The following is a 17,135-nucleotide window of genomic DNA, read 5'->3' as shown; positions in this document are numbered from 1 at the left end:
GGGTGGCTCCCAGTCGGTGACACAGCGGGGCTAAGGCAGGCTGCCTGCCTGTCCTGGCTCCCTGCTGCGCCCTAGAAGTGGCCAGCAGGTCTGGCACCTGCTGGTGGGGGTTCAAGAGGCTCCGTGCACTGCTCTCACCCTCAGACCCCCCCCCCCAAATTCCATTGGCTGGCTCCTGGCCAATGGGAGTGCGGAGCCGGTGGTCGGGCAGTGCGCGGAGCCCTGTGGCCCCCACGTCTAGGAGCTGGACCTGCTGGCTGCTTCCAGGGCGCAGTGAGGTGCCCCAGAACAGGTAGGGACTAGCGTGCCTTAGCCCCGCAGTACCGCTGACTGGACTTTTAATGGCCTGGTTGGCGGTGCTGACCAGAGCAGCCGGGGTCCCTTTTTGACAGGGTGTTTCGATCGAAAACTGGACACCTGGTCACCCTATTTCCTCAATAGTTAAAAAATGATTTTCCATCATTCAGAGCCATAATCTTTCCCTCTATGCTGAGTTTTATGGCTCTGAAATCACTGTGCTGTAACTCTGTAACTCCCTCTCACACCCACTCCTTCCCATCCAGTCTGACTTGCTGGAATTTCATTTCATTTCATTTCCATTCCAGGGACAAAGGTTTAGAACAGACTGCAGACTTTAATGGCATCTGCCCCATAACTGTCTGCAACAGTTTATAAGCCCATGGCAGACAACCTGAGCCATCATAGATCATATTCTCAGTGACTATCCCTGTGGGTAAAGGCACAGTATGCAAAATGCAGTTCCCTGCTGATTTTGGATGCTAACTGCTGGGCTCTGAAGGTCTCAGCAGAAGCTATTCTCAGAGAGGGGCATCAGACATGCCCACCATTACTGAGAGTGGGTGGGTTCTTTTCTTTTCGGGATCTATAGTACTGATGAATGATCTTGGATTGACAGCCCTGGTGCCTGAAGTCTTCTATAGCATGGGAAGTGGCAGCGTGAACTTCTTCCAAAGTAACTTTCTAATGTGGTTCAGCTTTGACTTGGAGGTATCATCTCTGGACACTATCTGACTCAGGGGTGGATGAAGATAGCGTCCTTGGGAGCTCGAGACAACAATGCAAAACTGTCTGTCTTCGGACAGGAGGACCTTGAAGGAGATGATCAAGGAGCTCATCTAGCAGGGTTAGGGAGAAAGTGAATTGAGAGGAAGATGCTGCCAGGATTGGGAACAGGGAGGAAGAATCCATTTGGAGGAAGTAAGGGAAGGAAGATTTAGATGTCCAGAGGACACAATCTGTAGGAGACTGATCAATTTTTGGGATGCAGGCAGGGATTTCTGAAGTTTTGGTTAGCATGGTCCCCATGTAGGGACATGTTACCAGCAGGGAGGTGCCTCCCATTTCTGGACACAATTTGTGCCACTGTTAAACTGCCGGGGTGAGTACGAGCACATGTGCCTCCACCTGCGGCACCTGACTGTGGACACAAAGAGAGTAATCAGAGGTGCGAGCGCTCAGATTTGAACCCCAGCTTGAAACTTGGATTTCTGAAAGCTTGGCCCATAACATCCACTTCAGAGACATGTCACCATTTCCCTGGGGAGGGAAGCAACAAAGGTGGCTGGAGGTAACAATAACAAAGGATCTGCAACCCAGACCATACCATTTAACCTCACTACCCAGAGCACATAGCCAGCAATATTGATGTACCTTAAATACACAGGGTCAATGGCAAAACTCCCATGGACTTCAATGGAGCCAGGATTTTACCCCCGAGTAACCAGCATCTCCAAACACCAGGAGAGAAATACCTCGTTGGGCCCTTCCCCCATCCGCTTGGAGCCAGTCTGTTTCCCTCTGAGCTGCCTGTTAGTAAACTGGCTCCGATCTTCCCTACTGTTCTGTTTCCCTCTTACGCGTTCCTCTTAATTTTGGCCTGTTCATTATTTCAGGGTGTTTCTTAGTGTCCTAAATCAGAGGCTCCAGGCTCAGAAGAAAGCTATTGCCCACCATGGTTTCATGTAATTAAAAATAATAAATAAACGCCTGCCCTACTTTAACAGCCGTCAAGTAATAAAACTCAAATCCCCAAAGCAGCATCGTTCTGTCGTCCTCTCTCCCAACAATTACACAGCAGTGGGATGCCCGCCAGGGAAACATCAATAAAATGCAGCTACAGGAAGAAACAGAACCCAGTTTACACTGGGTTAAATTCCTGCTAGGGCAGAGAGGCAGCAGTTCACCATAACCAGAAAGTTATGTTTTCTTACTTATTTTTCCATTTCTCCTTTTCTTTGTTCTTCTCTTTTGCTCCATCTCCCTGTTCCATCCTCTCCCTGAATCTGCATTTCCTTTCTTTCTATTCTCTCTCCAACACTTGCATTTTCCCTTTCATCTACCTCTTGTTTTCCCTTCCTTACTCCCCACTTTTTTTTCCATGAGAAAAAACACTATTCTCTCCTAGTTTCCCTTTCTAAAAAATATCCCACCACCACCACGTCTCCTTCCTTTGTTATCTGCAGGTGTTACCGACACCAAGTGGTCAAAAATCATGAGTCAAACCCCATAAAATCATGACTGGCATAAAAATCACGAGATTTTATAAAAACCCAACACATTTTGGGGTTCCTTTTATTAGCCTTCTGGGTTTTGAATCTTCCCTTGGGTCACATTTTAAAGTTTTTTCTTTGCAACCAGAAACCTACTGTATTTTCAAATGACAGCTGAGTTTCTCTTGTATTCACATGACTCCAGGGGCAGGGGTTTAAGAAAACCATCAATAGTAATGAGATTCATGATAGAATCTGGAGAGCTGGCAATGCTATCTCATTCCAATTCACCCGGCACTCCTTCACTTGCCTCAGGCCCCGCCCCCATGTCCCATGGCTCCTCCCATTTTCCTGTTCTCTAACTTCCTCGTCTTTCCATTGCTCCATGCTCCCCCCTCATTTGTTCTTTCATTTTTCCTTCCTTCTCTCGGCTTCTCCATTTTGCCCTCTCATTCCCCATTCTCTCCTGCTTCCCCATGTGTCAGGGTCCCTGGCACTGTTTGCTTAGCCCTCTCACTTTCTTCTGTTTCATTTTATCTCCTTCCCTCTCTCTTCCCATCATTATTTCTTCCACCCTCTCCCCATGGTCTTCCCTACGAAATTTCGCCTGGTACTCCCCTCCCTTGTCCCCTTACACCTGCTTCCCCACACTTCAAGGTCCCCCTGCCCCACAGTCTCCCACTCTGAAGTCCTCTCTGTCCCTCCATCCCCCACATCTCCCCTCTCCAAAATCTCTCCAGCAAAGCCCCCTCCACTGTTTAAGGCCTTATTGTCCATCCCCCACCCCCCCCACCCCTGTCTCTCATTCTCCCTCTTCCTCATCTGGAGGGAAGAGGAGGAGGAGGACCGGTGGCTGGGTGACTGGCTGGTGGCTGGGTTCCCCCTGGCTGCATCCATCTCATCCACTCTTAGCTGCCAGGGGATGGGGGTTGGGCAGGGGGACAGACTGGCCCCTACTGGCAGGATGCTGCACTGCAGCTGCCTCCTTCCTGCCTGCACCTGTTTGGCTTGACCAAGCTAAGCCTGGGATATTCAGAGTGGCTGAACGGAGCCTGACATTCAAATGCCATTAAAGTCAGTGAAAGCAGGGCTGCTCCTAACTCCCTTGGACCATTCTGTCTATGTTTTTTAAAACTGGCCCACCCACCTGGAGAAGCGCTCCTAGAGCCTCCTCCCTCGTCCTGCAGCCATGGCTTTCAGCCACTGCCAGCACAGTCCAGTGAAAGGCTCTGTACCCCACTTGGGCCATCCAGTGCTCTCTGACGTGATGACTCTGGGAGTGAAACACCTCAGTGGACTGTGATAGAGAGCAGAAATGTCCCCTCCCCCACCCCAGTGTCTCCATACCATTATCAGAAATGATTACCATGTCCCCCCTGCCCTCTTTAATGCAGGCCCTACAGCACTTGATGTGTCTCTGGCTGCTGGCAGGCACTGTCAAAAGACTGCACCGGGTGCCTGATCTGGGCAAAGACGAAAGCCCTGGGATAACCATTCGGCAGAACAACGGCTTGTTTCCCTTTCATCTCCAGATGAGGCTTTTCAAGGTGTGGAAGCAGGGCTGAAAAGCGGCTGCTGAAAAGAACACGGAGATTTGCTTAAAGCAATTACGCGACTTGAAAGCAAGTTGCTGGGGGAGGCCGTGGAGGGAAGGTTCATTAACATGAGAGTTGGGTATCAAAAGCGAGCGAAGCTTTATGGATCCAGCAGTGTGGGATGGAAACCTCTGAATTTGCCAGCTGTTTTCCTTTGACTCATGCTGTGTCAAAGCTGAATAGATTATTTATTCCCTCCCTCTGGGGGCCCCAGTGAAGACTCCCATAAAGCTGTTGCTTCCCCCTTGTATCGTCTGGCCAAACCTAGGCTATGCCAGCAAGCATCCTTGGCCCACCATCCCTTGTGCTCACTGTAGCCTACCGTGGAGGTTGGGCTGCTTCGGGTACAAGCCTGGGGTTCAGAGTAGCCCAGCTCCGTGGTGGACTGCAGCAGGAAGAACTGAATGGGTAGTGGGCAGCATTAGGGCTTGGCACTGAGATTTATGGTACAGGCCGGGAGCGGGAGCTCGGAGAGTCCAGCCAGAGGAGTGTGACATATCAGCCCTGGTTGGGATCCCCTGCTGCCTCACTCTGGGGAGGTGACATCCTGAAGACCTACCTATATAAGGCGGAGGTTGCTCTCTTCAGCCCTTTGGGTCTGTTGGGTTTAGGTTCTCCTGCCATGTTGATATCTGAAATGAATCAAACCCCTGAATTAATGTCAGCATATAAAACTCATCTCACACAGCGCTGGCTCTCTGAGTACATGCAGCCCTCTTGTTGACACAGATGCAATCCCCACATCATATGGTTCAATTACCGGCCCATACAGACTCCTAGCAGGGAGCTGTGTATTGTGCTAATCAAACAGTTTTGTCAAGCTTCTGCGGCCTCTGCTAGCACTATGAGACTCCTGCTGGGCTTTGTCCACATGTCCAAAGCAGCGGTTCTTTCCACAAACCTCTTTTCCCTTACCTAAGGCAGCTGGCAAACAATCAGCTTCTAATCAGAGAACCCACTGCACGCATGCTAATCCAGGCACCTAATGTCCCTTGCAGCTCATGCCTTTCTAAGATTGGCTTCCAAGGAGAATTCAGTGCTCTCTTTACAAAACACGCCGATTGTGTAAGCCCCTCGCTGCTGCTGGCTGATAGGTGCAATTTATAAAGTATAAAATTAATGCTAAATATAGGACACAAGGAAAGGTCTGAAGTCCCCTTTGAGGTCTCCTCTGATTCATCTGTTCTAAAAGCTGCACAAGCTGCAGAAGCATGTCTGCAGTCACCCCAATTGATCTCATAGGCAGGTTTCATTCCAGCGACGGTGAGAATGAAATTTTCTGATCGGCCGAGGAAATCTCTGTCCTGAACCTCCACGCTGAATAAGCGCATTGGACGTGAGTATAGAGAGATATGGCCAATTTCATGATGTCTGCGCAAAGCTTAAGCAAACGAATTCTAGGCACAGACACAAAACTGCACAGAAACAATCCATCAGTGTGGTAACATATTGCACTGTCCTACTTTCCCAGCTTGGGAGTGAGCAATTCTCTTCTGCCTGGCAGAACTTCCCAGGACCGCCCCCCCTCAGTTCTTTATGACTTGTGCCCACCAGAACCAGTGTGCTGCCAGCCAGTCCCCTCCTTTGAATCCAGGGAATGCAGCCAGATAGCAGGGTGAGAGGTGCTTTTGACCAATGTGCGCATGCTTGGAGGGGAGAGGGGACAGAAGGAGGACGCACACACAGCATGTGTACCACTCCCAGGAGAGCGGTGCTAAGTTTGCTGGGTTTCATTCACACTGGGGTTCTACTATTATTATTACAGCTTTTCTTTATTACCATCGCTGTCGGGAAACCCCGTCCTGGGCCAGCACCCCATTGTGCTAGGTGCTGTACAAACACAGGTCTACAATTTGTGTACAAGACAAGATGCTGGAAGTGAAATTGGCTAAGAGTAGCCTACCCTGAACAATTCCTCTTCTAATTCTCCTTGCCGCTTACACAGTCAATTCTTGTGGACATTTATTGAGTCATCCCTTCGTCATCCTTAGGCCAAGCTCCCAACAAAACTGCTGCGCTTTTAAGTTCTCTGTTGGTACGTCTACACTGCAAAAAAAACCCTGTGCCCATGAGTCACAGAGCCCAGGTCAACTGACTCAGGCTCACGGGGCTTGTACTATGAGGCTAAAATTAGAAGTGTAGACATTTCTACTCGGGCTGGAGCCTGGGCTCTGAGACACCCCCCTTGCTGGATTTCAGAGCCTGGGTGGGACCCTCGACACTGCTATTTTTAGCCCCGTAATGCAAGCCCCAGTCAGGTGACCCAGGCTCTGAGACTTGCTGCTGTTTTGTTTTGCAGTGTAGACATACCCTGAGTGGCGTATGGTATAGCATAGGTCTCCCAGGGGCTCACAAGGGTACAGCTGAGCCTGGAGCCCTCATCTGTGAATGATGCATAGCCGCCAAATTTTGTGCAGCTTCACACATGCCATTTACGCAAGTGACTGAATGGGCTAATTTAGGTATTTGCAAGCAATTTACCTATATTCATAAACTTCATCTTATGGTCAACACACCCTGCCCCAAGCAATGACGGGGACAGGATGAGGAGCTGCACAAAACTTAGCAGCTGTGGTACAGCAGGTGGAAGGGTGTGTGGCTGGATGGCTTGGGGAGAGGTGCTGAACGGTTCCTGGAGGCAGCCTGGGAGGTAGCTGGGCAGGTGTGGGAGGCTGCGGGGGTGGCTGAATACTGGGACACCTGCAGCGAGTGGTGGGATAGCGGTGAGTGCTTGGCTTCTGGGTGCTGGGTGTTGGAGGGTAGCTCAGTGCTGGGTGGGCAAGTCTGACAAGGAAGCTGGGGGATGGCTGGGAGGTAGTAGAATGAATGACCGCTGGGGCATCTCTGGTGCATGGTGGGTAGCTGCAGATGCGGGGTAAGTTGGAGCTGGGTGTCAGGGTGGCTGTAGGTGCTGGGTTGGAGAGCCTGGGAGGTAGCTGAGTGGGTGGTTGCTGGGGCATTGCAGGTGGGGGTGGGGTGCTTCGGAGTACTGGGTGCATGGGTGATGGAGTAGATGGGAATGGCAGAGTAGCTGGAGCTGCAGGGGTAGCCGTAGGGGTGAACATATGCTGGCTGCCTTCTCAGGAGTGAGTACTGCGGTGCCTGGGGCATGTTTGCTGATGCTCTGTGATGGGGGAACCAATGCAGCTTGTCGGCAGGGTGAGGTTGCCTAGGGCCAGTATTGGGTCCCTTACTTGATGCTGCTGTCTCCTCCCACCCCCTTTTTCCTGGTGGTGATCCAGCAGGAAGAAGACAGCGAGGAGAAGCAGACAGCTCATTTGACTGCAAGGAGCCTTCCCCCAGCAAAGCTGGAAGCATGAGGAGCCACTGATCTGTGGGAACATGATGGGACTGGCTGCCACATGCATGAGTGTCACTGGAGTAGCCCGGCTGATGCCAGAGAGGTTTGGCAGGAAACTAAATCTTGAAACATTTGTATCTTTAGACTAAATTTGTCAGGACCGAGTTAAATTTCTATTCTTATTTTTTTCCATTATTTATATAGCGCAAAAAGTGTACTAGGCACTGTATGGACAAATAAGGATACACAGCCCCGCCCCGAGGAACTTAGCACCCAAATAAAGAGCTTACAGTAACGCGCAAGCAGCTGAATTTCAAGTTAACTTGTACATGGAATCATTTTCAGGAGCTCCAGGCAAGCTGCAGAGATAATAAACGCAGAAAAAGCAGTGCCTAGGCTATACTTACAAAATATGGCTGCACAAGAACATATGAGGGCCACGGACAGAACCAAATGCAAAATGCGGTTGTCCGAATATGAAGGCCCTAAATCTGCCCTCTTGAGAATTTGGAGGGTGGGCATTCTGCTGGTGGGCTCTCACTGGCCAATAGGCTTTCGATGGCATGTGTCCAAACCCTTTGTTTGGTGGCCTTCAGGGTGCTCAGTTTTGCCAGACCTATTGAATCGAAGGCCTGTAATACTTCGCAGCATTGGATTAGGGTATAGTGCCAGGCTCATCTACTCAATGAAGCATTTGTCTGACCTTGGGCTAATATTATGGAGATTTGTTTCGTCTTGTGAGGTGGGGGGGCTGATACGAGGGTTGGTTGGTATTGCAGCACCACTGAGCCTACGGGAGGTTGATGTTTTGTTCATGTCAATGGACACATAGTACATTGTGAAATAAATTAAAATGAATGGGCCTGAATTTTCCATTGCCTTGTGCAGTCACTTATTCCTGTGCAAAAGTGGGTGGGAAACATGACTGAATCACAGTGGACACATTTTATACCCACTGAAACATGATCTATTGGAGAGAGGCTTGAAAGGTGCCGGGGGATAAGCAGAATACTGTAGCAGCTTAGACAAGAACGGCAGACACCAAAGCACTGACATTACATGCAGAATATCAGGACTTTTCAACAGCATTTAATACAGCTTCTTTGGTGCTAATTCCCGTTCTTGTCTGAACAATGGTGGCAGGAAAGACCCTGCTCTCCAGGAAGGGGTGTTTCATTCATAGAGTGCCTGCAGTATTTCCTGAAAAGCCAGGACGGTCATTATGGGAAATGGGCCGGGCTGTTCAGAAAGCAGTGCACCTGGGTGACCCCCTAAGGATGGAGGCACCAATCTGATCAAATATAACAACAGATCTGAACCTTCATCTCCCACTCAAACTTGGAGTCTTTTTCGAGGCTTGAAATTGTTTTAATTGGTGCTTCTGGTCTCAGTCAGAGGTAAAAATCCCAAAACGAACTGGGCCAGATCCTGAGCTGATGTAATCAGCATAGGTCTGCTGAAACTCTGCCAGTTTACCCCAGCTGAGCATCTGGCTCAGAGAGAGCGGCTGTTGTTAAATTAACAGTGTTGCTAACTCTCACGCTTTTATCATGGGTCTGGTAATAGTGCTATTTCTTAGCATGTCTTGTGATTAGGTGAGATTCTCAGCTTTCACTGGGAAAAAAGAAATGTGTAGCCCTCGTGGCTGCAGAGAAAAGCTTGAAACGTGACCTGAGTGCATCATCAAAATTCAAAAAAAAAAAAAAAAGAAAGGAAAATAAACAGATCCCCCAAGTTTTCGTCGTTGTTTCTCTTTTACAATCTCATGATTTTAAGCCAATGTCATGATTCTGGGGGCTTGACCTGTGGTTTTTGAACACTTGGGGTTGGCAGTACTGGAAACTTGCCAAGAATGATTGCTCTTGCTTTGACTTCGAGGCCCATTTCTATGTCATATCAGCCTGAGTGTAAGTTTAGAGAACCAAAGATCTGATTTCTTTGAGGTGCCGTTTCACTTTTGTAGGTGAATCGAGATGGTCCTGAACCTCAACCCACTCCAAATTTGCCCCCCACCACTAAAAAATAAAACATTACAAACCTTTTGAAGAGGCAGCACTCAGACAATTCCCAGTCAATGCTCCTCCCCCTGAGCATGGTTCAGCGTATTGTGACATGAGAAGATCGGGGGAAGTGAGAGGGGCCACTCATAGAAAAAGAGGAGAAGGGGCAGGGAAGGGTACGGTGGCTGGATGTGGCAACCAAGACAAGCTAAGTGGTGCCGGTGGTGGGCACAGGTCATCTGTCCTCTGCCGCCCTGCACCCTGTTGTCAGTTTCTCTCTGTCTATGGAGGTCTAGGAATGGGCATGGATGGCACAAGGAGGTGACTGAATTTCACTGGCAATTAGTCCTTCCCAGCTGTGCCTGTGGGGACAGCTGTGCCAGATGAGGTGTTCACCCCTGGCTAGAAAGCAGGTGGTGATGGCATTGCTGCTCTCTGCCAGAGGCAGGAGGCTATGTCCTCTGCCTGGGGCTCTACAGACATCCGTGGAACGTGAAAGCTGGGAGAGGCTCTTAATTAACATCTGCCAGATGCCTTCCCTGTCTACCCCTGCTCACCTGTTGGGGAAAGGCTTTGGGGGCTATTTGAGCAGCTGCAACCTCCCCTTTTTAGAAGACCCCTTTGGGGGCGATTTGAGCAGCTGCCAGGCAGGGACTCTGGCCCACTGTCCTATGGGACTACACTTCCTTTTCTACACGACCTGCTGTGTGTGAATTTGCAGGATTCCCACGGTCCCCTGATAAGGAAGGGGAGTGAGCTGGAGTCTGGAGAACTGTCAGCTGAGTTCTGGTTGCAGAAGGCTTGTTAGTGAGGATGAGGTAAGAGGGAGACAGTTTTCAGTTCCTAGATGGAGCATGCAGTGCTGCCAGCTATAACAATCATCCTTTCAGTTGCAGGCTGATCTGATCCAGGGGGAGGTCACTGAGTGAGAAGAGTAACTAGAGAACCCTGGAATGTCCCAATTTGTGAGTCGCTCCTCTGCTCTGACCTTCCTGCAGGAAGCATGGCTGGGCAACTTTTGCCTATTTGTAGTAAATTCTATGTAACGGTTGCTTCCGATGAGTTCATGACCTCCCTCTCCCAACAAGGTCTTGTCCATGCAACTGTGAATTCTGGTGACCATCGTGGTGACATCTGGAATGGGAGTAAGTGACACTGCAGCTGCATTTCACCTCTGACCTTCAATTCGGCTTCTGCTTTGAAGGGAAGACACGTGAAAAGCAGTTTCCATTGCAGGCCAAAATCTACCTGCTTGAACAAACTCAAGATGGACTTTCACTGGGTAAATAACAACGCAGCCTCTTTAAAACTTATCCAGCATTCAAGTTTTTATTTCAGATTGTCATACTCAAATCAGAGCAAGGTGAGGATGGCTTTCAAATTTCTTATACTAGATGTCTAGCACTGTTGGTGCCCTCAGCACAACCCCCGCGTGCTGGAGGGTTAGAAATGCCAATTTTTGATTAAGAATGCTGTCTGCAGCTCCAATTCTCAGTTTGTACCTGGTGACAAGAGCTCCTCAGCGTGTGGCATTTCAGAGCAATGTGCAAAATAAGGATGCAGCTGGGGATGGTTTGTCTCAGGCAACTGGTAATAGGCTAGAGTAAAGCTTGTCAGTGTGGGGAAGACAGAACTTTCTCTGGGTATGGTTCAAGACTGTGGCATGAACTGCCTCTAGAATTAGGGACCATCACAAATCTCACCACTTTCCTTTCCAAGGCCAGGTGCATTGACTTGCCTTCTGTCACATAAACACAGAGCAACAGGTATATTGATTTTTTTAAAAAGCAACTACCAGAACAAGACACTCCCCTGCACATGCTTCTCCCTCTGGGGAGACGACGAGAGAACAAACAACCTGTGACAGATGTGCAGTCACTTTTCTTGATGAATGGCTGGAAGGCGCTCAGAGGCTGTGGTGACAAGCTTGTATAGGGACGTATATAGAACAGAATAGAAGAATAAAGACTTTCACATCTGTCTGTCACTGGCAGAAGCACTACCCTAGACCAGCTGCTGGCATTTCAATCAGTTGGTCAGAGCAGGTCAGCATGACTTGGTGATTAAAACTCAAGTGGCTGCTAGAGCCTTTACTACACTAGTGCTCCCATGGCTGCTATGGCACCATCAGTAAAGCTACAAGAGGCAGGTCTCCCGTGGAAGTTTTTAAAGAAAAAATTGACATCTGCAAGAGGAAACATGGTCCAATGGGCAGGGCCTGGGACTCAGGAGAACGAGTTTCTATTCCTGGCTCTGCCGCTTCGCAAATGGCAAGAGAGGATAGCCAAGGCCAGATTAATGAGCCAGAAGGCAGCTTTGGAAGAATCTTGGTGTAAATCTGAAATGCCACCAGCAAATGATCGAAGTGGCAACTGATTTACAATGTGGTCCATAGCTTGTGACTGCTGTCCAGTCACATTATGCGTTTTCTCTCCTCTTCCAGAGGTGTAGGAGATGACAGCATTTGCCATGTTATGTTCTGAAATGGTTCAGTACAGGCCATTGCTTCCAGCGTAGGTTGAAACCTGGAAGTTATTTTGAGGGGTCAGCAATTAGGTGTTTGTTTGAGATATCAGCATTATCCCAGAATTCTTTCCAGTGCGCTTTGGGATTGAAGAGGATGCTTTAAGAGCTTTAGCCTCATCCCAATAAGGCTTGGAGGATTTCAGATGTGTCTTTGGAAAGTTCTGGAGATGCTCAAGAATTGGTAAATCCACATCAGCCATGGTTCCATTGTACTCACAGGCTATGTGCGTGTGTATCTCCAGATTTTGGGTTGGGGTATATGTGCCAGAATGGGCAACAATTGGATGGGTGTTCATTTATATGTTCCAGGTGTAATACTCATCGCAGCATTGAGCTGCTTGTCTGGAAAACTGGTATATGAGCTGCCTGCTCAGACTGGTGTGCAATATTTAGCGGGCAGGTACACCAGCCAAGAGTTGCTATTTGAAGTGTGTGCGCATTGACAGCCCATGTTGTGCTTGTGAGTTTTTGGACAAGGGTAGTCCTTGCTTTTACTTTTTCACATCTTTTCCAGATGAGCTTTAGAAGTCAGACTTCTATCCAAGGTTACACTCAAGTACTTCAGACAGGGCTCATTTCAGACTGTTGACTGAGAAAGGAGACATGAAGTGGTTCCTTGACAGCTTTGTTGTTTCGGTGACAGGCTGTTAGCAGGGTTTCAGAGGCACTGGGATGGAGTTTCCAGTACTGAGGTTGGTGGAGAGGATGTTGCTGATGGTGGTAAGGTCTTTGCCGTGTGGCACAACAGCAACACCATTGGCACAGATGAATTTATGCCAAGTTTTACCAGGTAAGTTGCTAATGCAGATGTCGAATAGTGAAGGAGCCAGCACAGATTCTTGAAGTAGACTATCACAGAGGGTGCATGCTTTGCTGATATACCCACTGAACAGGAAATGGTATCTATGGTTGCTCAACATAGTGGCCAAGAGTCATATAGTGCTATGGCATCTGATAGCCTTTGATGCCTTGAGCAATAGCCCATATCTCCATAGCATGTTGTACGCAGTGGAGAAATCTATTAGCACTGATCCAGTTTTTAGATTCCACCTGAAGCCAGCCTCAGTGCGACCAGTAATGGTGAGAACCTAATCGCAGAATCTTCGTCCCAGTCTGAAAACAGCCTATTGCTTTGGCAGGATGGCCTCAAACATAGGAGTGAGAAGGCCACTGAAACCCTATCCATTAACTGGTGAATTATGGAGAGGAGTGATATTGGACCACAGCTGGTTTCCCATGTTTGCGATGTCAGTGACTATCACCTCACACCAGTATTTTGGGATCTTTTTGGTCACAAATATGGCAGTGAATACATCTGCCAACTATCCTCTTCTCTTTGCTTCCAAATTCTTGAGGAATTTGGGATATATCATCCTTGCCAGAAGCTTTCTCATTTTTAGTGGTGATGTGGTGATTATTTCTTCTCTAGTGTCTGGGGCTGAGAGTGAAGTGCCGAGGCTTTGTCAGACATTCGAAAGTGCTCTCTCTGAACCTTCTGTCTAGTCAGTTTGTCAGTTCTGGTTGTTGAATTCCAGAGAAGGTGTGAGGTGATAGCATTAGCCGTCATTTTCGATTGACGGTATTTTGCTGGGTCAGCAACTCCAAGCACATGGAGGAGTGCCCAAACTTTGCGACTGCAATGAGTGAAGTCAAGACCCTCCACTGTCTCATTCCATCTTCTCAGGCGCACAGAGTTCAATGCTTCTATTAGTGCTTTTGCTGCATCCAGATCACTGCTCTTCTCACACTTTTTAAAGAGTGCCTCTGTCTCTGGCTGCCAGCAAGGAGTGCAGACCTCGCCATAGCCACGAGAAATGTGTTTCACAGCAGCTTTGATAAGAAGATGAACAAGGTCATAATATTTTAGGAATAACTAGATATGCTGCATCCTGTCTTTAACTGCTGTGGTACATGCAACCAGGGCTTTGGAGCTGCGCTCTGGCTCCGCTCCCGCTCCAGGCAAAAACCTGCAGCTTCAATGCTCTGAAGCTGCTTCGCGCTCCAGCTCTGGGCTCTGCTCCAAAGCCCTGCATGCAACCCAGTTTGCTTTGCAGAAATTCTAGCATCATTTCAGCATTGATTCAATCAGCAGAACTCAGCAGCTGACCTGCATAATGGTGCAGTGGTGTTGGCTGCATGGAAAGTTTCCAAGCACTGTTTGTAAAGCTTGCAAAGGGACATCAATATTGTCCTTCATCAGAAAACAGAGGGCTGGGCTTTGTTTAGTGGCTGAGTGAAAATTCCCTACTTGTTTAGGGTTGTAAAGAAGGTAGACATTTACAAATGAGGCCCAGTTTGTGAGTTGCTCACCAGCTGTATCATTTCTGCTATAGCCCCATTGCGAGTGGTGGCTATTAAAGTCACCAGGGTACACAGGTGGGTGGGGAAAAGATGGTGATGTGGGCTCCTGCCATTCAAGATTTGGAGGTTTGTGGATGTTTGTTACGGTCATTCGGTTCTCTGATTCTTATTGCAACAATAGAGTTTCCCCTCATCTTGGATTCCTCCAGGACCGCAACATTTTTAAGACCACGGCTGATGGATGTGGCACGACTGTACCTCATGTTGTTCATAGTGCAATGAGTTCATAGCCATACATTTAGTATCTTGCAGCTTGCTCAGACTCCGCAGCGTGAGTTTCTTGTAGAACAGCAACATCAATGTTAGTCACCTAAGAACTCATCAAAGATAGTCACCCTTAGTATGCGACAGATTGTCCACATTATGTTGATCTACACATAGAGCAGATCCTGCAGTTCCTCAAGGCTGCTCCTGACAAGGACTCTTAACAAATGTCACAGGACAGGACAATAGCCTTCATGTGGGGCTCTGTTGCATGTTATTGGCTAACATAATGCATTTTGCTGACCTCCTGGTATGATTGTCTCTGCCACTGATCTCCTATATTACCTTGGGTGAGTCACTTTACTTATCTGTATCCGTGTTTCCCATCCCACCCTTCTCAGTTTAGTTTCCGAGCAGTTCAGGACAGCTCACATGATGTATGTAGAGTGCCTAGCACAACAGAGCCCTGATCTTAGTTTGGGCCTCTAGGTGTGACCAGAATATAAATAATAATAACAAGGCCTTTTGCTTCTATGACTTATAAACTCTATTGCCCACCCACTGTGATAAATAAAATAAAATAAATACAGATAGATTCTAAATGACACACACACGGATTGAGAACATCTATTTTTCTTCAGGCAAACTCCCTGACAGATGTAGAATGAATTGCATATGCTATGCAGGGGTTATTTAACATCAGCTACAGTAGAGAAAAGTATTAAAGGAAGACATGTGATTGTTCATGGGCCTTTGCTTTCAGATCTCCTCTCTAACAGCTTCTGCAGCTGCAGCTCATGACACGAGTTTGTGCCTTGACTACAAGGAGTAGAAAGAGGACATGAGAACTCCTTACCCAGCGTCTGCCCAGCAAGTATTCGTCCGTTCTCCCCCAGGACAGCGGCCCGTGCATGCCTCTCATTCGAGTACTGTACGAACGCATAGCCCTTGTGAACGGAGCAGCCCACCACTCTGCCATACTTGGAGAAAATGGTCTCCACATCTGATTTCTTCACCACGGCTGTGTTGAGATTCCCAATGAAGACTCTGGAGTTGATGGACTTGGGGTCGTTCTTGTTTGTGATGTTGCTTGTCTGCACCTTCAATGACATCTTGAACACCTGGGAAAACAAGTCAGGAGAGTCAGGAAGGGTGTGACATGCTAGAGGGAACAGCATGAATGTAATAAAAATGGGGGGCAGAGAGAGAAGGAGTTTGGGATTACAACCCTTTGTCACACTGCAAACCAATAAACAATTCCACCACTTCATGCAGCAGTTTGTGGGGACTGCAGGTGCCCCCAGACCCATGGCTGGAATAACAGCTGCAGAAGGACGAGGCTATGCTGCAGTTCTGCCCCCCGGAATTGCATTTGAGGGGTTTGCATGTGACAACCCCACCACCTGGTCCCACCCATGTAAACTTTGATTACTCCAGTTCCCTGTGGGTGGAGTAGATTGTCCCTATGCCACTCCTTTCACCCAGTTCTGGTCTTTCTCATTCAATGGAAACTTCAGCCTATTGTCTGCAATGGATATTTTGCTGAGCTGCTGTAGAACTACACTATTCAGCAGGATGCTTTTGTCTGCCACTTAGACTGTACCTGAACATGCATAGTAGTACTGTAAGCTATTCTCAATATGCAATGCGGTGCCTGCCTTGGAACACCATTGAGCATGTAAAATTCACATCTCCCACTATCTCTCCTGATTCATACATTATTCACTCCCCTAGATCAGTCTGAACAGCTTGGTACTTTGCATTAGAAAGCCAAACAGAGCAGGCAGCCAGACTTTAACTTTCATTTTCTTTTCTACAACACAAAATCAACATAACCAGTGCCAGCTCAGCACTGAGCTGGTGTCACTAAAACCAATACAAGGGTTTGGCTCATTTTTCCTCCAGTGCCCTACAGCCTCCGCCTTCCCTGGTGAATCCTGCTCCAGGCTGGTGCAGAGATGTAGTGAAGCCAATCCCACGTGTTCTGTTGGCTATGTGTCTTCAAGTGTTTACAGAAGTCTGAAGTAGACTCTGAGTGCATCCGAGGAAGCACTGAACGCCCACAGCTCTCACTGGAGTTGACCGAGTTCTGGTTACTCAACGCTTCTCAGGATCAGGGACTAAAAATCAGTCACCTAGGTCTGTGCCAGGAATATTTCAATTTGCTCCAGAGTGAGATTGCTTTGTGTGTAAGATCCTGCAAGTGTCATTTCCTAGACTAAAGGTTTGATACTAGTTATCAGAGCTACAAGCTATAATCTGGCATTTTAGATAAAACGTATCCATCATCTGACTCACTTTCTTTCATCTGTAAAGACTGTTCAGGGACATTAGAAAGTTCCTCTGGCTTCTGGTAACCATGGGAACAGGGTCTGTTGATGTTGTGAATACCTCCCCACGATGTATTTGTGTGTCCTGATTTAGTTTTTCTGCACTTTACTTTGCATGTTTGATGGTTTATAAATTATTTAAAATAAAAATAACAATAATTAAAAATAATGGAAGATCTCACTGCAGGATTCTGTTCCCCTGCACTCTGAGTCTGATTTCAAGTTACTTAAAGAAAAAGTCACTGCAGCTTTTCCACAACTAGCTCAAAATGAAACTCCAAGGGTTGGTTTCTGAGTGCTTTCAAATG

The 17,135-nt window shown here is 48.0% G+C and overlaps 1 protein-coding gene across 3 annotated transcripts in view; it reads right to left on the bottom strand.

Moving 5' to 3' along the window:
- The window catches only part of RALY (RALY heterogeneous nuclear ribonucleoprotein), a 279,764-nt gene that overhangs the window by 25,358 nt on the left and 237,271 nt on the right, over positions 1–17,135 (bottom strand). For all 3 annotated transcript variants that reach the window (XM_050917460.1, XM_050917461.1, XM_050917462.1), the window contains exons 3-4: positions 15,354–15,618; positions 4,665–4,737 (exon numbers count right to left, since the gene is read on the bottom strand). In XM_050917460.1, the coding sequence (XP_050773417.1) occupies positions 4,665–4,737; positions 15,354–15,609 (329 nt within the window). In that variant the 5' untranslated portion in view covers positions 15,610–15,618. The remainder of the gene's footprint in view (positions 1–4,664; positions 4,738–15,353; positions 15,619–17,135) is intronic.

Source organism: Gopherus flavomarginatus, chromosome 11, assembly GCF_025201925.1.
Source record: "Gopherus flavomarginatus isolate rGopFla2 chromosome 11, rGopFla2.mat.asm, whole genome shotgun sequence".
Lineage (NCBI taxonomy): Eukaryota > Metazoa > Chordata > Testudines > Testudinidae > Gopherus > Gopherus flavomarginatus.
The sequence above is the reverse complement of the archived record's forward strand: the minus strand, read 5'-3'. Positions and strand labels throughout refer to the sequence as shown.